This window comes from Patiria miniata, unplaced genomic scaffold (genome assembly GCF_015706575.1).
Source record: "Patiria miniata isolate m_02_andy unplaced genomic scaffold, ASM1570657v1 HiC_scaffold_5, whole genome shotgun sequence".
NCBI lineage: Eukaryota > Metazoa > Echinodermata > Asteroidea > Valvatida > Asterinidae > Patiria > Patiria miniata.
In genome coordinates, this window is record NW_024037072.1 from 18,822,918 (window position 1) to 18,850,711 (window position 27,794).

Consider the following 27,794-nt stretch of genomic DNA (forward strand, 5'->3'; position numbering starts at 1 on the left):
TTTTTGATCGTGTTCCCTGAATCTATTTTAATTGTAAACTGTTGAATGGGATGGTGCCAGACTATTTTCTGATTGGAGTGAGTGCCAAGCCTCACTTTCAGTTTGTTTTTAAAATTGTGGCTTTAAAAGTTATGTTTAAACACAAATTTTAAGTTATTCCTTAGAGCAGACTGGTATCAAATTGTAATGAACTATTAATGCATTGCCTTCATTTCTACTCGCAAGTTCCAAAACTGAAGAGTTTACCTCGCTTTCCATTTAGTATGACCAACTCGTGCATAAAGTCTATTTTTTTTTTTTTATAAGTCCTAAGGTTTCCAACCAGGTTTCGGCAGGATCACCACAGAGCTCCCTCTACTGCGTGCATGCATGCAAATATTCGTACATTCAAATAATTTGTATGTGTACAATATTGAACCCTTTTTAACCGAATTCAATAAACTTTTCGTCATACAGTGCTACAGTGGTATGGCCACACCACAAAGATTTGGAGGAATGGAGCTCTGAGGTATAGGCTGTGTTATCGAAATGTCGAATGAGGGACCGTTGGAGCAATGCCAAATACTACTCAGAGTATTAATAAGTTGTGACAGACGGGTGGTTGCGAAGGCGAAGTGTGGCCCGTTGATAAGCAAAGTTAATCCGATTACGTACTTAGGCGCTATAACAGAGCACTGAAATTCATGCACCCAGAAAACATGGCTTTTTTGAACGTTTTGTTTCTCATAAAATATGCTCAGTATGATTGAAATGTTAAGTTGTAACGAAAGAAGAAATTCTAAACTTCATGTAAGTGAAAAAATAGCCATGATCATCGATGCCGAAACCTCAATCCTGGTTACTGGTAAGCTGACCTTCAAGTCGGGAAGAAATCGTTCGAAAACGTCCCCAAATCTACGTATTAATTTCAATTTCTAGGAAGTTCATAAAGTTGTTATTTCACGAGTAGTTGAACACTTATATTATCTAAGTTTCAGCTTAATCTGTTGTTGCAAACGCAAGTGTTACACCTTGAACAATCTCCAAGGAAAATTTCGACTAGTATTTTTTGCCAACCAAACCAACATGCATGGTTTTCAGCAAAGATCCTACAGCGCCGTAGGCGCTATTGTTGACCGAATTCGGCCCGGCAACACAATGATGAAGGGCATATTAGCATATTCATTAGCGTCACTCGGCGTGACTTGGCGTGAATCTCGGTATCGACCAAGGAAGCCAGCAAAAAGGGACATGGAAGCCAGCAAAAGGGGTGATATTTATCAATTAATAACTCGTGAAGGAGGCTTTTTTCCACACTTTTACTGCACACCATAATGAAAAGGAACCTAACTAGGCCTGAAAAGATTGACAGATATTGCAAACGCCATGTGCTACAACTTTCAAAAATGCACGTAGCCAGGCCTATTTTTTCCAATTTCAACGAAAAGTAATGAACATCACAACCATTTTTAGCACATACTTGGATCATTATAAGGGAAAAAAGCCCCGAAAGTTGCATGATGATACGGTTTTCCAAACGGGAGAAATTAATTTTCAAAGATTTCGCCCGCCTGTGTGAACATGTCTGTGTGGATGTAGTTTCATTCAAAATAAAGTGTTGCGTAACCTTTAGGAATCGCCCGTCACAACCATACGGCTGGTGAAGTGTTCACGACATATTAATATTGATACTTTTAATATCAACAACAGGTCGAGCGAGTAATATATCTGCAATAAACTACATTGTAGGCCCATATAAACAAAGAAGCCTGAAGTGAAAGTCAGCAGTACAAACAATATTTAAGTAAAGCAGAATTGTACATTGTTAAAAAAATGAATACAAAGCGAAGCAGTCAAATTAGGACCCAAGTTTCTGGCACGATACAAAGATTATTTTTGATGGAATAAACTGACCCTGTGCGTATTTTGGACTCAGTGCTTGAACACGAGAGCTTTCAGTGGGAGGGACACATCGGTACATTGTATTTTGTTCCAGAGTCCCTCCCATTAATTGATCCTTCCCAACATTCTCTTTATTACTGTTGAGGGGGTGCTAACTTCCAATCCATATTCATGATAACTGAAGGAAAATCGGCATTATACTGCGCAAGTGCACATCAATTCAGTCAGTATGCAGCAAATATTGTTACTGTAGTCCATAAGGCCGAAAAAAAAAGTCTCCGGTTTCTGGTATGGAGCTTGTCCAAAAAGTGGTGCGGCGACGCGGCTTTTTTTTTTTTCACCCGACTTTTTTGCTTCAAATGTCGGCTGATGACTGCAAATGGTGCCCGACTAAACTTAGTGCAAATATATGGGAGTCCAGAGAGGCCACATAAAGCTTATTCTCGATCATAACCCCATCTAAAAACACGTTGAAATTGCGCAGCAGCAGAATTCCAGTCAAACCAGTTAGTTTGGCGGTTTTGAGACATCATCTTTCATTGAAAAAAACCGTTTTCATTTTTCCGACGCGCATGCTACGGCGACGGGCGCGCATACGAGAAACCGGAGACTTTTTTTTTGGCCTAATGTCAATTTTCTGTCAATATTCCCCAGTCAACGTCACAAATTTAACCAGTTGGGTAGAGCGACATGTCAGCCGCCTTAGATGCTGCATATGGTACAGGTTATTTCACGCCCGCCGACGTACGGGGGGCAATGGAGGGGCACACAGACCCCCTCTATGATGTACAGAAGTGCTCCGCTTTGGCTAGCGTGACTGCCAGAGACCACCTCCGGGGCTTGGTCCACGCACACAGCTTTGGACCGCTGCTCGTGGTTGTAATATCCAGACATGAGGAAGCCTCTGTACTCCTCCGTCCAGTTCTCAGGACAGCCGAGCTTGGCTGGGAACAGGTACTGGGTCCCGCGGTCCACGAGGCGGCACACGGCGCACGGGACGTCATGGTCGTGAAGGACCTCGGCGTTCTCGTGGGAGAACGGATCGTAGTTGCTTACCTCGTACTCTGTTCCGTACAGATACGAATGCGAGTTAAACCCGTCATTGTACGATGCCGCCCAGTCAGGATCAGTGGGAAGGCAGATAAAATCCACGGAGCCGCCTTTGTGGGCGTAATACGAACCGGTTGCGAAGCCTTTAATGGGATTAAAAATATTCGTTTCAATAAAAAGGAAACGTTTAAGAGAACGGCAATGAATGGCGTCGCTAAAGTGTGCGGACGTGTTGAAAGTGTCACCCCTCCCCAAACATTAATCATTTTATGTGGACAAGATATTCTTCCTGTTCAAAACATTGGGGGTCAGAAAATAATCTCCAACAAATAGGGCAACCCAAATCATGCACCTTGAACAGCGCCCTCAATAATCAGTTTGTGTCCACTCCTAAACAGAAACTATTTGCTAAGCAATATTTTCTTTTCAAAAGCTCTTTGCTAAGCCAACATCTTTGTTAATATCTTTTGCCAGGCCTACCTGCGTACACCAGTTCTGTGCTTGTGTGATTGGGGCAAATAGTGCGCCCCCATCGGACGTAAGTCTCTCCCCCTAGCAGCATTCGGTTGTCACGGTGGTCACGTGGCTCTAAAAAGAATTATCAGGTATAATTGTAGAAAGGGGTTGAGATTTACCAAAATCATTTTGTGATCCAAGTCAACACACTTATCCCGAATACATCGCTTTGAGTAAAAAGCCTTTTAAAATCTTGTACATGAAACGTCATGATTTGTACCCATTTAACTGCAAACAAGTGCGAGTGCACAAGCTCTGGCCGTGTTGCATGAAAGTCTTGCATGAAATCGATCAAAATGATCCCGGTCATGTCAGAGTTGAAAAATGCGACGCCGAAAAATGCGACGCCGATGGCGCATATGGAACACCATAATTTTGGTCCATTTTCGGGACAGGCAGACAGACAGACAGACAGACCACCAAGTGACATGTATAGTGACATGCCTTTCCCTTGCGACGCCCACTTGAAACCTGATGGTTATAAGTATTGTTCGAGCTATTCTCACGCTTACCCGGAACATAGATTTTTGTGTTAACAGACATCGCGAAAACAAATATCGGCCCACATTTTAGTTAATGTAATATTTACTCCACAAAGTTCGAACTATTTGCAGCCCGACGATAATTCAGATCTTGCAGGGTTCCTGCCTCCCTATCAGAATCGATAATGTAGAGAGAGGGAACCAGTCTACTTATTCGTCGGAGCCGCTTGTGTACAAAAACAACCCAGAATTTGTTTTCAGATGGTCGCAAACGCCTCATATAGACAAACGTAGGGTTTTTTGTCAAAATAAAGCGTGCATTTTTTTGTCAGGAAAAAACAAAGTTTGTTAAAGAGCCTGGAAAGCGCATCTCCAAATCCGACTGTTTTTTTTTTTATCTCTCAATTTGAATTGAATGTAATATAACAATAACGAAACGAACCCGTGTCCTCTGAGTCTCCCTTCGGCCCTCTGGGTCCGGCTTTTCCAGCAGCCCCTGGTAAACCCTGCCGAATAAATACATGATTGTTTGACACCGAATTAAACAAAGCAAGCTTCAGTCTGAGACTTGATAGGAATATAACTAGAACAAGGGTGAGAGTCGAGTCCGTTAGAGTTTTTGAATCTGCGGACACAAACGGAAGGCGTAATTTTTATTCCTAGGAGGGTTAGGGGCAATGTCATGAATAATTCATGTTTATCCATGAGAACGGACAATGACATCAACAGCATTGTTGTTAGTTACTCAACTAGTTACAATACATTAAAGCATTTTAAAGAACGGTTGTCGTCGAGCTACCACACAGTAGCCTAGTGGATAGCGAGATGAGCTATGGATACAAATATCCCTGGTTCGAATCCACGTCGTCGCTGCTCATTTTCATCAGCTATTTTTCTTCTCCAAATTTATCACTGCGATAATTTTAAATTAAGGGAAAAATAGAACGAGAACCTAAGTCTTGCAATGATTCAAAGGAAAAACTGAATTATTCATGACATTGCCCCTAACCCTCCTAGGAAAAAAAATTACGCAAACGGAAGCAGTTGTGTAACTATACGTTGCACGGACTAAAACACCCGACTGACTGTCATTTGTCAGCCGGGCAGCGCTATCGATTAGGATTACACCGTTACGCCAATAATTGGGCTGAGTTTGGGGGAGGGGCGGTGATGAGTATAGTGATTATAAGCTTCTAGTATGTGTGAAAATAGATAACCCGTTTATTTGTGAGGCTTCTAAAAAGTACCTGTTTGCGCTTGGTAATGTAGGTACACAATTCAAAGGGGTTTGTATAGGCAGGATGTCAACAATGATGTTAAAAACAGTAGCTTTGGGACAAACGGTTTGTATAGTGCAGTTTGTTGTAAATCGCTCGTATTGCCGCCACAAATCTGCCAAGGTCGTTACTTTGAAGTAGTTTATCGAAATTTCTTTGGCAACTGGATAATGCCTAAGTAATGTTTGATTGGGATTCTTACCGGTTCTCCTTTGACTCCTTGTGGGCCCGGCTGGCCTGCTGGGCCCTGAATTCCATCTCGTCCATCACGTCCGTCCCTACCGTCACGACAGCCTCCATATCCAAAAGGCCCTTGATTTTTGGAAGAAAACGAAAAACAAACGAATAACAATTACTACGAAAGAACTTAAAAAAAAAAAAAAGAAGTAGCATCCAATAATATATAATAACGATAACAGTTCAACTTGTTAATCGCAAAGTTAATGGAAGAGGCATGACGTTTGATCTTTGAGCAAAATGGATTTGTTTCTCTCCATATTTTGGAAGGATTCTACAAATATCATAATGTTCCTGCACCCTCTGTGACTTGTATATTTCTGATCAACTTGTCAGCATTTTTTTGGGTAACTTCTAAAATAAACAGTGGTTTGATTCAAGAATTGTTTCCTTTTTCAAAAGGTTCAAAATTCATTTTAATTACCAATGTCCCGCGCAAATGGGAACGTCAAATTTTGATTGACGTTGTGAGTGACTGGTAGGGGATTGCCTTGGTCCCTTCGAATTCGCAGTTGGGCATTCGTCGAAGTCGGGTCAGTTGTTCCTTGTGGCATGGCCTTCTCGACTAATGACAAACGCTCTTCGTTGCTCGCTATTTGTTGCTGAAAGAACAGACACAAGATGATGTGTTGAAATATCGAAAATAGAAAAGTCAGCAGAGAGAATTCAGTGTTTTTTAAATATAGAAATCACCCCAAAGAAAAGCTATAAAATTCACTCTTGGCAAAAGGCTAGAAAGAACAAATACATGTATGATGAAACGAAAAGTAATTATCAAGAAAGCTGGAGTTAGGCAGTAGTGTGGTGTTCTCCTCGGAGACATATTTTCTGTCAATGACTAAAAAAGTGGTTCCAGAAACGTTAATCGTTGATCATTCTTTAGCGAAAGTTACAGTACGTTGGCTAATAAACAACCATACGCGATGACGCAATTTGGCATGCAATGATAAACTTTGAATAATAAACGAAACATTAATTCATTTGTTCACAATGCATCATTAAATGCAATGCATCTCCGACAATGTCTAACTCCCCTTTTAAAATACAGATCACAGCTGCAGGAGCGCATTGTTGAGACAGCTCAGGATGGTTTTTTTTCAGTCATCCATGACTGCAGAATAGAAAGTTGAAGAACCACCCTCTATGAGATACGACCTCACCAACAGTAATTTTCAAGTTCATTAGTTTAAAATACAATCTATCATTTTTAGATTAATAATTATTCAATATTGATATATTCTGCAATCCCAATACTTATCTAAGCTCAGTTTATATGTGTACTTAAGAGTAATATTAAGTTTATTTCTTCGGTTTATTTAAAAGATATCAAAATTAAAACAAAACATCCAGATTTACAAATTAGTCTTGACTCACCCTTACTGACTGTAGCTCCGTGTGGACGTAGAACACAGTCAGGCCAACCAGGACCGATGTGATGCACAGGTTCAGCAGTGTCCCTGCCACAAACCAACGCCAAAACACTGCATTCTTGTTGGACTGTTTGCTTTGGTCGAACATTTCCATTCCAATATCTGAAGACTTGTTCATTGGTGCCATTGCAGCGATGGTTGAGGTGTACACTCGACTCACTATGAAGATGTGTCTGGTTAAATTTGAATGTGTCACTTTTATTAAACCGATCGGTTAAGCCCCGCCCACTGCAAGTGCAAATGGGCAACAACACAAACACACTCCATGTTCCAGCCACGTTGTCGCATGCGTCATACACAACTACACGCATGGCGGGGCATCAATCACCATTGTGATTGGTCAAACATCATGGGGCGGGGTTTAATGTAAGGTTTTTGGCGCCAAAATGTTTCTCTGCGTTGGTCTCTGTTATTCTCATCGAAGTAACAATATTTACCTCGTTGGCATGGTGCAGATCATTTGAGCGTAAACAACGATAAACCCAAGTCACCCTTTGCACCCAAAGGCCATACATTAGTCACTGTGGCATTGTTTTACAAAGGAACTTTGTTACATGTATATGGAGTACACTGGCAAACTTAACCGTACATAAACCATATTCATACGACTTCCCTCATCTGCAAGGACTATAAGTCTGCTCCATAAAGTTTGTCTTACTTCACATAAAGGTTGTTTTATGCTTTATTTTGACAACTGAATATTCGCAATGAGCGTAAACGGGGAGGGGGGCACATAGCCCGTGCTAAAGGCCTCTCAGCTTTGTATCGTTCAAAACTACGACCAAACCCATTGAGGGTCCCCTCCAGAATAGGAAAGAGCCCCGTCCCGTGCCCACTGCATATTCTTTTCCTTCAGAATGCGCAAACACTTTGAGGACAGGGGCACAATGTCGGGTGTGCAACTTATGGATGTGAAGGGGGGAAAAAGCTAGTGGATTGACCGCAGGAAATTATTTTGGGATAATTAGACCTGAGTATAAGATATTGGAACCCGTCGACTTATGCTACTGGCAAGGTGCGTGTACAGAGAGTGTTCCAAAATACGTATTCCTGCTGAATGAGAACAATTTCTGTTTCTGTCCCCACTCCATCATCTCTCGTTATAACATGGTAAAAAGAATACTTGTTTGTATGAATTCCGCCTGGCCCTATTATGTTATCGTTTCAGACTACACCAGGCCTGTTTCATTGGTTGTGTATAAACTTGCGAGTGACCATGGGTGGTGGTATCTTTTTTACCAACGTGGTGTACCAGGTAGGTACCTTAAGTTCTTTTATACGTCGTGAGGTTCCGGCACGATCGTCAGAGAACTCCCTTACCGCGTTCATACATACACACGGTTTTGCATACTTAGTCATATACAGAAATAAAGGTAAAGGATTTGGGACTAGTTTGCATAAAACCTTTTTTGAGTCACCGGTGCAAGACAGCAGTTTCGTGAATTGCTTGAAAGTGAACACTACTTCCGTTTCCCAGTAAGACTTTTTCCATTCGCGAAGGCTACGTCTTTTTTCACCTTTTAAATTTGGTTAGTAAGGTAAGTGAAACAAGGTAAAAAGAAACATCCCCATAAACTTGTGCACAAATTTTTCCAATTTAAATGTGCCCTTACCCAATATTCCCTCGTCCTTTTTCCACAAATGTCGGTATGTTTACTAATTAGACCACAAGCAGCAAAAATAATCTTATTGCGACTATACAATTTTGCCTCTAAAGGGGGGCTGTGACACTAGGGAGACATGAAAATGTCTCACTAATGACCGGTGTCTTCCACCGTTCGAAGAAATTACGATACCGGGTCTCCTTTACACGTACAGGCATAATGCCCATTTATAATCCGAAACAAATGACGATCATGGCGCAATACATCCAGAACAATTCAGAAAAATCAAAACAATTCAATACAACTAAACCAAAATATTGTGGATATTCAGGAACAAGTCATTCTTCAGGGCAACAGGCAAAGCCATTTATTTATATGTATATGTCTGTATCCTGTTAACTACGACACAATCTAAAATTCATACTTTCCCTTCTTTTTTTCTCCTTTATTAGTAACCAGGTAAGTGGGTAGATAAGCAAGAAATAAAGTTAAAAGACGATATGTATTTCCAAGACAGCTGGGGAAATTGTCAGGTTTTTCCACATGTGGCTAATATGGCCCAGGATACAGAGGCAGTCAAGTATCTGCATCAGTACATGCATCAGTTGCGCTGCCGCTGATGTCGATGATATGTCATTGCTCATGTTTCGATGTTGAAATTACTGCATTATTGTTACGTTGATTTTCAGTCGTCGTTTACATCGTTTTGGGTACCGCACACGATGTTATTTCTCTTTAAATGCTTAAGCCAGGTCTAAAGACCATGTAACCAGGTACGATCTCCTCTTTCAAAAAAGATAAAAGGGAAAATTGGAACAATGCACATCCTCCCCATGCTGATGACAAAACGTTTATTTCCAACATCAAATCATTGTCTGGGTACAATACTGATCGTGCTTTTGGCTGTGAAGTGTTCACGACATTTTGATGTTGTTGAAATCAACAACAAGTCAAGTAACTCATTCCTCTTATAGATGACCGACAGAGATAACACATTTATGTAAATAATATAATGCGATAAACTACATAGTATATTAGAAGGCACAAGGTCAGCGATACCAAACAATCTTTAAGTAAAAGCATACACATTGTTAAGATTTGAATGCAAAGCAAAGAAGTTTAACTGGATCGACGTTTCTGGCACGATGTAAAGATCATCGTTATTAACTGAGCCTCTGCGTATTATGGACTCCGTGCATGAGCAATAGATGGCGCTTCGTCACCACTCACGAGAACTTCAGTATGAGGGAACACATCGGCAATCGGTTCTAGAATCCCTCCCAATGGTCCCTCCCAACTTTCTTTTTATTACCGTTGAGGGCGTGCTTATACACGGAGTCCATATTCCTGCAGAAATAAACAAGTTTCACCAGCCCATGTACACATCACGATTTTCAATAGACTTTGTCTACGAGTCAGCCATATTAACTGCGAGGTAAAATGTTAATCTTCATAGACTATTTGAGGTATGGCCGACGCACTAGGAGGGCGCTACCCTTGGTTTGGGTAAAAATATCAACGACTTAACACAAAACAAACAGCGCTAATATAGGCTAATAATCATTATGGGGTGCTTGTAGCCAATACTCAGGCTTTTAGAAATTGTTTTCTGGTATTTGAACGAACTCCAAATCTATATCTATATGATAACTATAAGCATTACAAGCATGACAACTGCAAGCATTACAACTGCGCAAGTGCACATCATGTCAAAGAGACGAACAGCAAATAATGTTACTCTAGACCATGAGGTCCACTTCCAGTCATCATTTCCCAGACGTCGGCACAATACTATCGACTATAGAGTGACATGTCAGCCGCCTTAGATGCTGCAGACGGTACAGGTTATTTCACGCCCGTTGACGTACGGAGGGCAATGGAGGGGCACGCAGACCCCCTCTATGATGTACAATAGTGCTCCGTCTTGGCTAGCGTGACTACCAGAGACCACCTCCGGGGCTTGGTCCACGCACACGGCTTTGGACCGCTGCTCATGGCTGTGATATCCAGACATGAGGAAGCCTCTGTACTCCTCCGTCCAGGTTTCCGGACAGCCGAGCTTGGCCGGGAACAGGTGCTGGGTCCCGCGATCCACGAGGCGGCACACGGCGCACGGGACGTCATGGTCGTGAAGGACCTCGGCGTTCTCGTGGGAGAACGGATCGTAGTTGCTTACCTCGTACTCTGTTCCGTACAGATACGAATGTGAGTTAAACCCGTCGTTGTAAGATGCCGCCCAGTCAGGATTAGTGGGAAGGCAGATAAAATCCACGGAGCCGCCTTTTTGGGTGTAATGCGAACCGGTTGCGAAGCCTTCAATGGGATTAAATATATTCGTTGCAATAAAAAGGAAACGTTTAAGAGAACGGCAATGAATGGTATCCCTAAAGTGTGCGGACGTGTTGAAAGTGTCACCCCTCCCCAAACATTAATCATTTTATGTGGACAAGAAATTCTTCCTGCTCAAAACATTGTGGGTCAGAAAATAATCTCCAACAAATAGGGCAACCCAAATCATGCACCTTGAACAGCGCCCTAAATAATCAGTTTGTGTCCACTCCTAAACAGAAACTATTTGCTAAGCAATATTTTCTTTTAAAAAGCTCTTTGCTAAGCCAACATCTTTGTTAATATCTTTGCCAGGCCTACCTGCGTACACCAGTTCCGTGCTTGTGTGATTGGGGCAGATAGTGCGCCCCCATCGGACGTAAGTTTCTCCCCCTAACAGCATTCGGTTGTCACGGTGGTCACGTGGCTCTAAAAAGAATTATCAGGTATAATTGTAGAAAGGGGTTGAGATTTACCAAAATCATTATGTGATCCAAGTCAACACACTTATCCCGAATTCATCGCTTTGAGTAAAAAGCCTTTTAAAATCTTGTCAATGAAACGTCATGATTTGTACCCATTTAACTGCAAACAAGTGCGAGTGCACAAGCTCTGGCCGTGTTGCATGAAGTGTTGCATGAAAGTCTTGCATGAAATCGATCAAAATGATCCCGGTCAGAGCTGGAAAATGCGACGCCGAAAAATGCGACGCCATGGCGCATATGGAACACCATAATTTTTGTCCATTTTCGGGACAGGCAGACAGACAGACAGACCGACCACCAAGTGACATGTATAGTGACATGCCTTTCCCTTGCGACGCCCACTTGAAACCTGATGGTTATAAGTATTGTTCGAGCTATTCTCACGCTCACCCGGAACATAGATTTTTGTGTTAACAGACATCGCGAAAACAAATATCGGCCCACAGTTTAGTTAATGTAATATTTACTCCACAAAGTTCGAATTATTTGCAGCCCGACGATAATTCAGATCTTGCAGAGTTCCTGCCTCCCTATCAGGATCGATAATGAAGAGAGCGGGAACCAGTCTACTTATTCGTCGGAGCCGCTTGTGTACAAAAACAACCCAGAATTTGTTTTCAGATGGTCGCAAACGCCTCATATAGAAAAACGTAGGTTTTTTTTGTCAAAATAAAGTGTGCATTTTTTGTCAGGAAAAACCAAAGTTTGTTAAAGGGAATATACAACATTTGCAAACATCAAAAAATTAAACTACCAAGTTTTTACGAAATACTTTACTAGGATGTTGGTAAATGACAGTCTAAAGCATCCTGTAAAATTACGGCACCTGGTGTCAAGTCATTTTCAAGAAAATGATATTTTTGTATACATTTCCAACGGTGGTCGGCCGACCACCGTTGGAAAAACCTAACTATTTTTGAACTACTGCTCCAAATTTACAATTTTTATCAGTCCAAATTTTGTTTGCTATTGGTTACATGTTCATGAACGGGTGCAGGCCAGCTAGACTGGTTCCCTTACCTTACAATTTTCCGACATCTATAAATTGATCCATTTTATCTTTAGTGGAGTCAGGAAACCAGACTACTTAATCAATTTTTGTTTTTCTTGGTTTTCAAGCATTTTCGAACACAAAACTTCAAACATGTCACTTAAACAATATTTGATCTATTATACTAACCCCTTAAATAGTTTAAAAACCTTAAAAATAATACCTTAAAAATTTCTGAAAATTACAGCAAAAGCCAATGATGTACATTCCCTTTAAAGAGCCAGAAAGCGCATTTCCAAATCCGACGGTTTTTGGATCTCTCATTTTGAATTAAATGTAATATAACAATGGCGAAACGAACCCGTGTCCTCTGAGTCTCCCTTCAGCCCTCTGGGTCCGGCTTTTCCTGCAGCACCTGGTAAACCCTGCCGAATAAATACATGATTGTTTGACACCGAATTAAACAAATCAAGCTTCCGTCTTAGACTTGATAGGAATATAAGTAGAACAAGGGTGAGAGTCGAGTCCGTTAGAGTTTTTGAATCTGCGGACACAAACGGAAGGCGTAATTTTTATTCCTAGGAGGGTTAGGGGCAATGTCATGAATAATTCATGTTTATCCATGAGAACGGACAATGACATCAACAGCATTGTTGTTAGTTACTCAACTAGTTACAATACATTAAAGCATTTTAAAGAACGGTTGTCGTCGAGCTACCACACAGTAGCCTAGTGGATAGCGAGATGAGCTATGGATACAAATATCCCTGGTTCGAATCCACGTCGTCGCTGCTCATTTTCATCAGCTATTTTTCTTCTCCAAATTTATCACTGCGATAATTTTAAATTAAGGGAAAAATAGAACGAGAACCTAAGTCTTGCAATGATTCAAAGGAAAAACTGAATTATTCATGACATTGCCCCTAACCCTCCTAGGAAAAAAAATTACGCAAACGAAAGCATTTGTGTAACTATACGTTGCACGGACTAAAACACCCGACTGACTGTCATTTGTCAGCCGGGCAGCGCTATCGATTAGGATTACACCGTTACGCCAATAATTGGGCTGAGTTTGGGGGAGGGGCGGTGATGAGTATAGTGATTATAAGCTTCTAGTATGTGTGAAAATAGATAACACGTTTATTTGTGAGGCTTCTAAAAGTACCTGTTTGCGCTTGGTAATGTAAGTACACAATTCAAAGGGGTTTGTATAGGCAGGATGTCAACAATGATGTTAAAAACAGTAGCTTTGGGACAAACGGTTTGTATAGTGCAGTTTGTTGTAAATCGCTCGTATTGCCGCCACAAATCTGCCAAGGTCGTTACTTTGAAGTAGTTTATCGAAATTTCTTTGGCAACTGGATAATGCCTAAGTAATGTTTGATTGGGATTCTTACCGGTTCACCTTTGACTCCTTTTGGGCCTTGCTGGCCTGCTGGGCCCTGAATTCCATCTCGTCCATCACGCCCGTCCCTACCGTCACGACAGCCTCCATATCCAAAACGCCCTTGATTTTTGGAAGAAAACGAAAAACAAACGAATAACAATTACTACAAAAGAACTTTAAAAAAAAATCCAATAATATCAAATAACGATAACAGTTCAACTTGTTAATCGCAACGTTAATGGAAGAGGCATGACGTTTGATCTTTGAGCAAAATGGATTTGTTTCTCTCCATATTTTGGAAGGATTCTACAAATATCATAATGTTCCTGCACCCTCTGTGATTTGTATATTTCTGGTCAACTTGTCAGCATCTTGGGTAACTTCTAAAATAAACAGTGGTTTGATTCAAGAATTGTTTCCTTTTTCAAAAGGTTCAAAATTCCTTTACCAATGTCCCACGCAAATGGGAACGTCACATTTTGATTGACGGTGTGGCTGACTGGCAGGGGATTGCCTTGGTCCCTTCGAATTCGCAGTTGGGCATTCGTCGAAGTCGGGTCAGGTGTTCCTTGTGGCATGGCCTTCTCGACTAATGACAAACGATCTTCGTTGCTCGCTATTTGTTGCTGAAAGAACAGACACAAGATGATGTGTTGAAATATCGAAAGTTAAATAGTCAGCAGAGAGAATCCAGTGTTTTTTAAATATAGAAATCAACCTAAGCAAGGCTATAAAATCCATTCTTATGGCAAAAGGCAAAAAAGAACAAAAGATGATGAAATAATTATCAAGAAAGCTGGAGGTAGGCAGTAGTGTGGCGTTCTCCTCGGAGACATTTTGTTTTTCAATGACTAAAAAAATGGTTCCAGAAACGTTAATCGTTGATCGTTCTTGTGCTAAAGTTGCAGTGTGTTGGCTGATAAACAACCGTACGCGATGACGCAATTTGGCAGGCGATGATAAACTTTGAAAAATAATCGAAAAATTAATTCATTTGTTCACAATGCATCGTTAAATGCAACGCATCTTCGACAATGTCTTACTCCCCTTTTTAAAATACAGATCACAGCTGCAGGAGCGCATTGCTGAGACAGCTCAGGATATTTTTAGCAGTCATCTATGATTACAGAATAGAAAATTGAAGAACCACCCCCTATAAGATACGACCTCACTGACAGTAATTTTCAAGTTCGATAGTTTAAAATATATACGGATCTACTTTTTTTTTAGATTAATAATTATTCAATATTTGATATATTCTGCAATCCCAATACTCGTTTAAGCTCAGTTAATATGTGTACTTAAAAGTAATATTCAGTTCATTTCTTCGGTTTATTTAAAACACATCAAAATAAAAACAAAACATCCAGGTTTACAAATCAGTCTTTACTCACCCTTACTGACTTTAGCTCCGTGTGGACGTAGAACACAGTCAGGCCAACCAGGACCGATGTGATGCACAGGTTCAGCAGTGTCCCTGCCACAAACCAACGCCAAAACACTGCATTCTTGTTAGATTGTTTGCTTTGATCGAACATTTCCATTCCAAAATCTGAAGACTTGTTCATTGGTGCCATTGCAACGATGGTTGAGGTGTATACTAGACTTTCAAGATTAGATGTGTAGAATCGATTCAGTCTCAATGCGTGTCTTGACAAAGTTGCTGGCTTTCCCACGGTCGATTTGGCGTCCAAATGATTCTTCACGTGGTCCCTGCATTTCGCATTTGACTTTATAAAATACATTTTCAACTTTGGCATGGTAAAGACATTATGTTAGCGTAAAATGATACACTCTACTTACCCTTTTGCCTCCAAAGCTCATGCAGATACGCTGACACACTTATAAATAGGCATATTTGAAGTGAGCCCTTACCTAATTATTGTCAGTTGACCCTGGGCATAATACGAATCTACTTCCCACATGTGAGAACTACAAGCATGAAGTTCATCAAACTTTACTAAGGTTTGACATATATTTTTTTAAATTATGCAATGGGGCGGGAGGGTCGTTTGGGGCAGAGCCCCCGCCCCCTAAACACCCATCCCTCAAGAGCCCACAGCTCAGAATTACTAGCAGGGGCGTAAATCCGGGGGGTATCCCCCCCCCCCCCCACTTTTTGACCAGGCCCCCCCACCCCCCACTTTTTCGCAACGAAAGAAAACAATGCGGATTTTGAGGTGATTGTCGAACATCCCAACAACCCAAATGTATTCAATAGCACTGAAAGGTGAAGAAAGAAAGTACACAAGCTTTTAAAATGTGCCGTTTTGCTGTAAGCGCGAATACACACATTGATATACATCCTGAAGAGCGCCCCCTTGTGTAATGTGGTGTCCACCCCCCCCCCCCCCCCCCGCGCTTTTCAAATTTCAACGGCCGGGAAATTTTTGGATAATGATCCCCCCATCCCCCCCCCCCCCCCCCCCCGCTCGCCGGCACAGATTTACGCCATTGGTAACAAAAGAGCTAAATATTATTTGAAATTATGTATACATAGACCTAGCTATCGAGGGCCCCTCGGTGTATTGTTTCTGGCAGTTTATGCGCCCACTTCAAACACTTTAAAGACTGACTTTACATGTAGAGGCACATTGTTGGGAGCGCAACTTGTGGATCAAGGAGTGCAGGGGGAAGAACTAGTGGAGAGACTTCAGGGGGAAGTGGATGAAATGCAGAAAAATTTAGTGGGACAATGCAATACAATTCAGTGGGGTATTCAATGGTGGATCTCGAGGGGAGGCGGTTGGAGGGTTGCAACTCCCCGTTCAGTCGCTGACTAACGTTGATATATTAGCCAAAAATAATAAATGGAATGATAAGGCTCCTATATGTTCTAAAATAACTTGAGAATGCAGGAGAAGCATCGTATTTTTCAAAAAATATATATTGGGGGGCATGTCCCTGGAACCACCCCTCCCCTAGCAAGGCGCCCCTCCGGTACGCCTTTGCTCAACCCCCTTCATCTCCTGTTTCATAAAAGCTGGATCCTCCCCTGACATTGAACCACATGGAAGCATGCTGCTGGCAAAAGGTGCGTAAGCATTCCTGCCGTACGAGAACAATTTCTATTTCTGTAGTGAGTCATCTTTCATTATAACATGGTCAAAAATAAGATGTCCTATTATTTTGTATGAATCCGCCCAAGGGCGGATCCAGGGGGGGGGGGCAAAGGGGGCCATGGCCCCCCCCCCCCCCAAAAAAAAAACCGAAACCAATTTTTTTTTTTTTATGTGACATCTCAATAAAGGCAGGCAATGAGTACACCACCATCTTTTCCTCAAAAAAACATTGGTTAAAGTGGTCAGAAATTGCCTCAGATCGCACCACAGAGCATCTAGAATCAAAAAAAAATTCGGGGCCCTTAAGCGGGCCCCGAACCCCACGCCGTAATTTTTTTGACCCACTTTTTTGGGAACCAAAATTTTTTTTGGCCCCCCCCCCCAAATTGTGTTCTGGATCCGCCCTTGAATCCGCCAGGCCCTATATGTTGCCGTCCAAGAATATGGGTAAGTTGTTTTAACGCAACAAAGTGTACTGCGCGTACTCACTGTCGAAGTCGAAGCGTGGAGACGATTTATCTCTCGGTCGTCATAAAAAAAAAACCACCAGATGTTAGAATCAACAGATGGTACAAGGCTGGCGACGTTGTTTCAAAACTAAAATGCCAGCAAATATATTAGCTTTTTATATATATTTCGGAGTAGCCATACGTGCGAAAGTTCATGCTCTGTTTGTTGTAGCAAATTGAAGGGAAAACACTACGAGAATCTGAGTGTCTTTCATCCACACAGCGTGATAAATATTCATGTTAGGCTGCGTGATGTGATTGGTTAAAATACGATGTATTTTGCCCCCCAAAAAATACGCGGCCAGCGAAGATAACTTGATTGGCTGTCAGTACGCGTAATTTTTTTTCCTAGGAGGGTTAGGGGCAATTTCATGAATAATTCAGTTTTTCCTTGGAATCATTGCAAGACTTAGGTTCTCGTTCTATTTTCCCCTTAATTTAAAATTATCTCAGTGATAAATTTGGAGAAGAAAAATAGCTAATGAAAATGAGCAGCAACGACGTGGATTCGAACCAGGGATCTTTGTATGATACTGTTTGTATCCATAGCTCATCTCGCTATCCACTAGGCTACTGTGTGGTAGCTCGACGACAACCGTTCTTTAAAATGCTTTAATGTATTGTAACTAGTTGAGTAACTAACAACAATGCTGTTGATGTCATTATCCGTTCTCATGGATAAACATGAATTATTCATGACATTGCCCCTAACCCTCCTAGGAATAAAAATTACGCTGTCAGTACATGGTATGCCTCCTTTTTCACTGCAAGTGTAGGCTGAATTTTCATCGTGGCTCGTTATTTTCTTCACGGACCTGTGTAGTGGCTATGCCTGACCAGGTTTGAGTGAGTCCAGTTTTAGTGTGTCACGGGGACAAAATGGCACATTTTAAAATTCAATTTTTAAAAATACTAGTCCGTGTTGAAAGTTTTCTCCAGCCCTATTACAACAACCCAATGATAAAATATAGGGCTGAGATAACTCCAGATAGGTTGGAAAGGGTTTGAAAGTGTTCGTTTATTGATTCCTTGCTATGGCTAATATAAAATGAAAACTTAGTGGCGGCCCTATTTCTGTACAAACATCAATTCCGTGGACCTTCATTCTGACCCCTTTGGTTCTTTATGCTTTAAATCAACCAAACAAATGCCTAATTCTTACTGATCTGAATAAATCCACACATGGGCGTCGCCAGGATTTTTTCTAGAGGGGGGCAAAACATATTTTTTCCCAAAAATGTCTTTTATTTCTCAACAAATTCTCGATTTATCAGTATTAGAGGGGGGCAGGGACATTCCCCCCCCCCCCACAACTCATTAAATTTACACCGCTATGACTTTGCGCCCCTTTTTCTTTTCTTTTTTTCTTTTTTTTTTCTTCCTTTTTTTGTTTGTTTGCTTTTCCGGGGGCCGGGGGGGGGAGGGGGGAAAGCGCCCCCTTGCCCCCCCCCCCCGCGACGCCCATGAATCCAGAAATTTTGCTGCAGGAATACGGAACGCTATTTTTTTGCTGGCAGCAACATTTCCGGAAATGTTTTTTCATTCCGTAAAATAAACAGACCCTTAACATGAGTTTGGACATGTGTACACGGTTCTATGTGAAATAACAATATGTAGGCCTACTTGGATGTACTGTTATGTGTAGGTGTTTGGGCCGATGTGGTTGATTGTAATCACGCTAATTAGCATAATTAATATTTGCATTTACGGAAACTCCGTAAAATTACGCCGAAAATACGGAATATTTCACTTTACGGAGTCCGTAAATTTACGGACCATTTTAATAGTGCAGACAATAAGTGTAATTTTCACCTTAAACCTTCAGTATTTTATATAATGTATCCACTTAAAGGGAATGTGCATCATTGGCTTTTGCTGTAATTTTCAGAAATGAACTATTTGAGAGGTTAGTATAATAGATCAAATATTGTTACACTGAAATTTTTTAAGTTTGGTATTCGAAAAGGTTGGAAAAACCAAGAAAAACAAAAATGTTCAAGTAGTCTGGTTCCCTGACTCCACAAAAGATAAAATGGATCAATTTATAGATGATGGAAGATTGTAAGGCAAGGGAACCAGTCTAGCTGGCCTGCACCCGTTCATGAACATGTAACCAATGAAAAAAATGGTAAATTTGGAGCAGTAGTTGAAAAATAGTTAGGTTTTTCCAACGCTGGTCGGCCGACCACCGTTGGAAATGTTTACAAAAATACCATTTTCTTGAAAATGACTTCACACCAGGTGCCATAATTTGCTTGAGACTGTCATTTACCAACATCCTAGTAAGGTATTTCGTAAAAACTTGGTAGTTTTATTTTTCGATGTTTGCAAATGTTGTATATTCCCTTTAAATACATCATGTTCTCCGAATCATGTATAGAAACGAATCTTGTATAGAAACCAGGTTTTTTTGCTAACAAGAGGATTTGCGAACATAATCCTCTGCTCGCACCTTTAATCACATTCGATTACCCAACCTATCATAGTCACTTAATCTCTTATGTCCGCCCACTCTACATTTCACTCGGACATAACCGGCAAAGACTCAGTCATGCTTACAACCCATACTAAGCCATACAAGTCACCAGAGAAGAAGTGTCACTGAATGGGATAGTGCCATCCCTTTTCCAAACTTCTATGTTATACTCCTTGCCCCACCCCGGGGTATTGTGGGTCGATGGCCATCAAAAACTGCCCGAGAATACCGTCTTGATTAACAAGCGAGGTATCTTCAGGTTGCTTCTATCTCTGTTTCTCAGTACTTCAAGTACATCCACAGACTTGTAACAATCAGTCTGCCACACACGAGACACAATATCTCACGTTCCACCACATGTACACTTCAATTCGGAAAACCAACAACCATATTTCCGCATACGGAAAACATTATCTGTATTTGTTATAACAACAACAAAAACGCTATGCTAGCAGAAGCATAAGCACTTGATAAATGGACATACAAATTATCCGCAGACGGATAACTATACCCATTTTACACCAAACAACACAAAACAAGACAAAAACCCACAAACTTAACCCCAAAACAAAGGGTTCAAAACAGTATTGGCCTCCCCAAAAAATCATAAATCAATCTCAACATTGAATGGTACAAACAAAATAAACAACCCACATTTGGGAAAGAAAAAGTACCATCTCCACATAAATATGCATTCGTATTAACAAAATCAAGAAACAAAACAACGAAACACAACGTGTTTTTCCGATACCGCACACGGTAGGAAGATAGTTTCTTACTCAAACAACTACCAAATGAAAGAGATTAACAATGTCTAAAAGCCAACTAAAATCACATGGTTGTAACCACAACACTTCAAACTTACGATACATGATTGGAATATAACCAATCCCAACCACAACTTTTCCGCTTCGATTCTTTTTTGAATCACCTATTTGCAACTGAAGAGTGCCCAACAGCAAGGCACGAAAGCATGCTATTGCTAACAAGAGGATTTGCGAACATAATCCTCTGCTCGCACCTTTAATCACATTTGATTACCCAACCTATCATAGTCACTTAATCTCTTATGTCCGCCCACTCTACATTTCACTAGTGTTCATTCGTTTTGAACGTACGCATGACGGGCATTTACGTCTCAGCCAATGAAAAGCTGTGCTTGCCACGCTCCACCCACAGTTACCGCCCACCGTGACCGTCCACCGCCTTACTTTTATTATTCAAATTGTTCGGCGCTTCTATTAATCACGATAACAATGCAAGAGGATTACAAGTCGTTGAGCGGTACAAATTTCAACATAACAAAAGAACATTCTAAGTGGCAGGATCGGGAACCATAAAGTGGAGTTGTATAGTGCTGTACCTATAGGCGACATATGACGTGATGAAGAAAAGCACTGGAAATGTTGTACATGTACGTGTATACGTGTATAGGATACTATAGTGCACGTACAACTCAAACTCATGTTGAAATCTTTCGACAAAGTTTGTCAACCCTTTTTCCTGTCAATAAAAGTAAACACAAACAAATCTCTGTTTCTTTGAAGCTCTATCGTATAATCTCCGATAAATAAAAACTGAAATTAACAAAATAAAAGATTGTTATCGATTATATCACATGTATTATAAATAAATAATTATAAATAAAAAATTGAAGGACTTGCCGAAACATGGGTCAGCTTAGTTTTTTTTATTGTAGTTTCAGGTCAATGCACTCTTTAAACAGTTTGCAGCAGTTTTATTCGTTTTTAGTTATGAAAAGAATATGATAAAAATACGGTACATACAAATATTTCTTTTTATTGGAGATTCAGTTAAGGTTAATTTTAAACGTAATGAGCCAAACTTTTTTTTCAGCGTCGTTAAACATTTGTGATTTACTCTATAAACTAATGATTTACTCCATAAACCTCTTCTTTGTTTATAAACTTATGGCGATATGCATTTAAAACAGGTGCCCTCTCCTCATCATTGATATTCACACGGGCACATTTGTCGAACGTCCCCCATTTCGTGCCTCACTTTCGTCTTGCTTTCAGAGTGACAGTACCCAACGGTACGTGGCCTTTAGCTTTAACAGGCATACAAATGTATATGTCTTGTTAATCTGAATACTGACTGTACCCTGCGTAACATTTATAATCCTATGTACCGTTTTTATTGTTTTTCTAAGTAGCGCTCGTACCCTGCCTTAGCCTTATTATTTCCTTGCGTTCCGAGTGTATTGTTAATCTGAATTCTGACTGTTCCCTACGTATAAGCCTTTTTAATCCTACATAGTTTCCATTGTAGCGCTCGTACCCTGCCTTAGCCTTATTCTTTCCTTACGTGCCAAGTGTATTGTAAATCTGAATACTGACTGTACCCTACGTAAGCCCTTATAATAGTGTCTATTGTAGCGCTCGTACCCTGCCTTAGCCTTATTCTTTCCTTGCGTTTCAAGTGTATTGTTAATCTGAATACTGACTGTACCCTACGTAAACCTTTATAATGGTGTCTACATGTATAGCGCTCGTACTCTGCCTTAGCCTTTTTCTTTCCTTACATTCCAAGTGCATTGTTAATCTGAATACTGACTGTATGCTGTACCCCTACGTAAGCCTTCAGAATAGTTTATATTGTAGCGCAATCTTGGTAAAAAGGTGCAGGCAAACAAAATATGCCCGTGCAGAGAAAACCCATAAACAGAATGTTGAAATAATTCCAAAGAAAAGCCAGCTCTTCGTCGAGAAAAAAATCAACAGGGGGTACACTTATCAATAACAGAAAGTAATAACATAGAAAGGAACATGATTGTGGCCACGGGATCCATGACTAAAGGCAGTATATACAGTAGGCTTAAATGCTGAGAGGACTCCCTGCAGTTTGAATTCATATACCTGCACTAAACTAATTACGTGCGTAATTCTGTTTGCTTTACCGACTAGATTTTGTTCAAAACACATCATGTACAATGTACATGTACTTGCAAAATTGCTTCGATAGAGAGATTCAGCAGGTATTGTGTCAGACAGCTTTCTTTGTAAGAGATCCTCTTTTGTTATTTAGATTTTTGTACCGCTCAACGAGTTGGAATCCTCTTGCATGCAGCAAACAATTTGAATAATAAAAGTAAGGCAGTGGACGGTCACGGTGGGCGGTAACTGTGGGTGGAGCGTGGCAAGCAAAGCTCTCCATTGGCTGAAACGTAAATGCCCGTCTTGCGTACGTTCAAAACGAATGAACACTAGTAGGACGCACGTGTTCGAGTAGCTTCCCCGAGCCTTGTCACCCAGCTGCTATCGTACGCATTTTTGTCTTAATTCCACCAAAGGGTGAGCCCTGAGAATGACGTCAGACCTAATCGAATAGCCGAGTCGAACGCACACTGAGGAAATCAAGGGGCGGGCTCTGGACTGACAGTTTGTAAGAGCCATGCAATCACACACTAGACAACTCATTGTGGTCACGGTCAGGTTAAGGAAATACGGAGCTGGAACAAACACAAAGAGACTTGCACTCCTCAAAATTCGCTTTGACCAAATCACACGAGCATCGTTTTCACTTTCACGCAGCAAAAGAAGTCGCACTTGCAAGAACAAGATATCAAGGTAAGGATGCATTTGTGTATATGTTTTTGTCACTTCCTTGACCTGCAGTGGTTCGACCGACCATGGTCCGACTCAAATTGTGAGTGAGCAATAGTGTTTGTACGTATTATGAAATCCTCGAAACCCACCTTCGTATAATTTCAATGTTCAGTTGAAAACCTATAACCTGTTGGAAGTTTCAGCCCAGTGGATATCACAGCGAAAAACCATGCACAACCTTTTGATCACGAAGCACGATTGTGTCCATAGCACTCGTTATTTCCCCCAAACAATACCAGTGCGATATTTAATACAAGTAAGCTTTTTTTAGTGGTAACAATTACGTAGGTTACTTTTGGGATAAATGCAAAATGATCGTATTATGTCTTTTAAGTGTTTTTTAGTACGCAATGGCCAGGACATAAGCAAGCTTATTGAAATGAGCTCCATTTTAAGGTTCCAATTTTCAGAAGCTGAAAGTTGCTCTCCCGCGCTATTTGCGAGTTTCACCCTGAAATTAGATTTTCCTTTCAAATTCCTATTTTTCTAGTACATGTAATACAATCGTCATTCCCTTTGCATGAGACATGAACAACAAATCTGCCCACGTTTAGTTAGGAGTATTTATTTTACAAATGTCGAATTATCATGCAGCCAGACAATAAATGATATTCAGGATTATTTTTTGTGCGTTATATGCGCATAAGAAACCCAGCATAAAAACGTATTTTGGTTGAAATGTCTAATATATAAAAGGTAGCCTGAGCATTTTCCGTTGAAATAAAAATCACATGCCTATCAAAAATTCTTCAGGAGGAAAAATCGAATACGTTGCATAGCATGGATAGAGCAACTTTCAAATTGTTCAAATAGTGACATGAAGCAGCAGCGCCGTGTCACAAAGAATATTGTAAATGATTCTATCAGATGCAGATATAGACGAATTTCAAAGTCATATTATAGAATAATATGACAAGAAAAGGGACCACTGACACAGTGCATGTACTGCTTTGAGTTCGCAAACGAAAACATTGAACAGTGTGGAAGAATTTTAGTTTTATCTCAAGGGCACACGCAGGGAGAGGTTTGGTTATTAGCTCAATCTTTGATCGTCCACTTCCTCCGTAAATGTTTTGCCACACTTGATTACAGCAGGAAGTGAGCTGACTTAAAAATAAGAATATAACATATGGTGGATGAAGCGGGTGTTTTGGGAGATAAGACCCATTCAGAGAAATTCCATACAAAGAGACGAATAACAGAAGTTCCTGATGTGTATATGCGTTTTGGCATTTCCCTCGTATCCACCGCGTAATGCAGTGGTGATAGTCTTGGTTGCAAGGCGTCTTAAGTGGTGCTTTCACTTCAACAGCCATGGGCCGTCCAGAGTTTTACACATGCAGAGATCAGTAAGAATCTCATACACAACATTCTTAAGAAGGAAACGCAGACCTTGCAAAACATTTCCAAAGAGCATAGCCATGGAAGTATGACCATGCATGACGGCGTGCGCAAATGGAAGGGTTGATCTAGGTGTAACGGTCTCAGTTAAACTTATCTTTCCGGACGAAACGAAAGCGCAGAAACAGGTCACGATGGCGCTGTGTAAAACAAACAAAAATAAGACTCAGTTAAAGTAAAAAAGAAAAAGAAACAAACGAGACAAATAACAATACTTCCTTAAGATATTTTGCTGGTCCTATATATAGGGACCGACCTTCTTGTTTTGTTAAAATTTATGAGTACCCACCTACTCGCTAATCAGTTATGAATTAGACTTGCTGCTGGTCTCTTGCACTAATTTACTGATTGTCACTTGTGAATAGAGAGCCTAAAAGTAGAAGGTCACGCGGCGAGCTCCCAGACCCCTCTGCGTCCCTTCTATGGGCAGTTGACACTAGGTTGCCCTTTCTCTTGCTATAATTTGTGGACGGAATGATTTCTAACAGTAATCACCCCAAGAAACGTTCATGTTGGGAATTTTATTTTGGTATTTCTCAAGAAAAAAATGATGAGAATCGCTTGGAGATGGGTAAAAACGAATTTTACTTACGACCTTTCACATCCGGCATTTTCACGGTTGTTTTTACATCACGTTCTTGCGTGAGAACAAAGTGTATAACGAATCTAAGATTTACCCACCTATACAGCCGATAGGTTGGCTTGAATGCAGTTCTTATCAGAGGTCATTTTAGATTTTTTTTTGTAAATGTTAATGAGTCCTTAAAGTTTATTTTAGAAAAATGGTATATCCTAAAAGACATGTTCGTCTCTTATTTAAGCTTCAGTTTTTATCCAGTGACTACCACAAAATTATTTAATAAATGTTCATCTTTGTACGAGTGCTCCGAGTTCCATTAGTCCACATGTTTATTTGAGATTTTCGGAGGTGAGAGGTCAACTTTTGGCACGATATTTCTCTTTCACGTTTTCAGTTTCCATAAATTGAGATGCTAGTAACAATTTTACAAAGGCCTTCTTAGCCGAAATTTGGTTTTTTTTTCAAATGTCACTATTTTCCCTCCATTCTTACCACACTTTCAAATAAAAGCATTAAAAAAATTGATTGATCTGCTTGTTTGACAAGCTTTGTGACTGTTTGTTTTGCAATGTAGATGAAGCTGACAGCGGTCGTTGTATTGTTGTGGTCGATACTGAGCCAGAGCGTGCCGTCGGTCAACTGCACCGCGCCTTCCGATGAAACGCCTTGCTACTCCTGCTGTCAACACGGTACCCCCGGAGTGCCGGGTATCCCAGCTGTACCCGCACCCCAGGGGCCCATGGGTCCCAAGGGGGAGCTCGGGACCCCGGGGGAGGTCGGTCTGAAAGGGGACAAGGGAGACAAGGGCTCGGTGGGCGCACCAGGCGAGACAGGGGAGCAAGTTGTGGGCCAGCCTGGCCAGCAAGGACCTGCGGGACTGTCTGGTCCGAAAGGGGAGAAGGGAGACCCAGGACCCACGGGCCCGATGGGACAACAAGGCGAACCCGCCGCAAGTGCCTCTCAAGTAGCATTCACCGTTGCGAGAATCACAAGATACAGTGCCTCAGGCGGCCGCCTGATCTTCGATAAGACCGTGTTCGACATAGGGGCAAATTTCAACTTACCCACGGGCACTTTCACGTGCGCAGTACCTGGCATCTACGCCTTTATGTTTTCAGTCTTGAAAACACATGACTCGAACAGTATTTACGTGACATTGTATAAAAACACAGAGCGAACTGTGACAGTTCATGATAACACTCTAGGATACCATCAACTGAGCAGCAGCTCAGTGATGTCGTTGGTGCCAGATGATCAGGTTTATTTATCATTGAGTGGCGCTGTTCACGGTACTTCTGCTAATTTCACTTCGTTCACCGGGTTTCTGCTGTACGCAAACTAGGTATACATGTACATGCACGCCCCGACCTACTTGGGTCAATGGCCCGTGAAAGTTCAGTTCAGTTCGGCATACAGACGTAATGGCTTAATTAGCTGAACAAGTAGTAGTCGCTGAAAAATTAATTTGATTAACTTTATATAATCATTAATAGCTTTATAAGTACATTTATTGGAAAGCATACGATAGAAAAGTAGTTGCTCTATAGCGTATTTAGTTGCCTAATCAATTTGGTGTTTCTCGCTGGAACATAAGCAAAACTGGCTTTGGAGTTTCTAACGTTTATTTTTTTTTCAATTGATATAACATGATCTGTGGAAAAAGGCGTTTCTCGCTAGCGCACAAATTAACCTTTTTTCAAACTGGTTCACATATCACTTGTAATGTTAAATGGAATGCTGTGTTTCAGGTGACAGACTATTCCAACCAGTGGTTGATTAGTAAACTATACCATTGAGAAACGAATGAGGATAATTAAAGTTTGTAAGCATCAGCAATTTAAAACAATGAATAATTAATAAGACCAAGAACAATCGTGCTTTTCTCGAATAATATTAGGGTGTACAAATAAATGTTTAGCATAAAGTTCAAAAGGTGTTGCCAATGGATAGTGACAATGGAGCGCACAGTTAGGTTAAACTATGATAAGAGTATCAAACTCTGTTTCCATGATTAATAATCTTTTGTTCACGAAGAAACACTAACTGAAATATTTTGACAGTGAATGTCATTATAACAGTAAAAGGAAAATCGTGTGGATCGCTATAGAACACTGGCCAATTAGATTAAAAAGAAATAAAAGCAGTTAATCTTTCAATATGAGCATGTTTACTGTTTGCCACCGTCTTTCCACCCCCCCCCCTTTCTCAAAATTATTTTCTTGGTCCGCCGGTGTTTATACTTGTTTCAACTTGGACTTGACTGCAGCCTCGACCTAAGACGTCCAATTAACGATCAATACCTGAATTCTATCACCTTTATGGCGGCTTTTGGAGAAGCATAACGTAGCATCAATGTGTACGCGTTTTTCAAAAGCATGCATTGTGTGGGCCTTAATAATCATAGAGTCGCGTTTGAACCCCCTTTTTCGACCACGCCCTGGCCCTCTAGATACCCATGTAACATTCCCA

General features: G+C 40.9%; 3 protein-coding genes across 3 annotated transcripts; 1 reads left to right on the top strand and 2 right to left on the bottom strand.

The window, feature by feature from the left end:
* Nucleotides 1-2,433: 2,433 nt before the first annotated feature.
* On the bottom strand, nt 2,434-7,120 carry LOC119741846 (short-chain collagen C4-like). Its single transcript, XM_038217753.1, has 6 exons — nt 6,818-7,120; nt 5,868-6,045; nt 5,409-5,518; nt 4,372-4,435; nt 3,412-3,519; nt 2,434-3,074 (listed from the first exon to the last, which is right to left on the bottom strand). The coding sequence occupies exons 1-6, from the start codon at nt 6,998-7,000 to the stop codon at nt 2,584-2,586; spliced, it is 1,134 nt and encodes a 377-aa protein (XP_038073681.1). The 5' UTR covers nt 7,001-7,120; the 3' UTR covers nt 2,434-2,583.
* Nucleotides 7,121-9,305: 2,185 nt separating this feature from the next.
* LOC119741267 (short-chain collagen C4-like) lies at nt 9,306-15,255 on the bottom strand. Its single transcript, XM_038217019.1, has 6 exons — nt 15,063-15,255; nt 14,117-14,294; nt 13,679-13,788; nt 12,643-12,706; nt 11,127-11,234; nt 9,306-10,790 (listed from the first exon to the last, which is right to left on the bottom strand). Exons 1-6 carry the CDS (start codon nt 15,243-15,245, stop codon nt 10,300-10,302), a joined length of 1,134 nt encoding a protein of 377 aa, XP_038072947.1. The 5' UTR covers nt 15,246-15,255; the 3' UTR covers nt 9,306-10,299.
* Nucleotides 15,256-22,961: 7,706 nt separating this feature from the next.
* Nucleotides 22,962-27,486, top strand: LOC119741756 (collagen alpha-1(X) chain-like). The gene is made up of 2 exons (XM_038217637.1): nt 22,962-23,305; nt 25,900-27,486. Exon 2 carries the CDS (start codon nt 25,900-25,902, stop codon nt 26,665-26,667), a length of 768 nt encoding a protein of 255 aa, XP_038073565.1. The 5' UTR covers nt 22,962-23,305; the 3' UTR covers nt 26,668-27,486.
* Nucleotides 27,487-27,794: the final 308 nt, after the last annotated feature.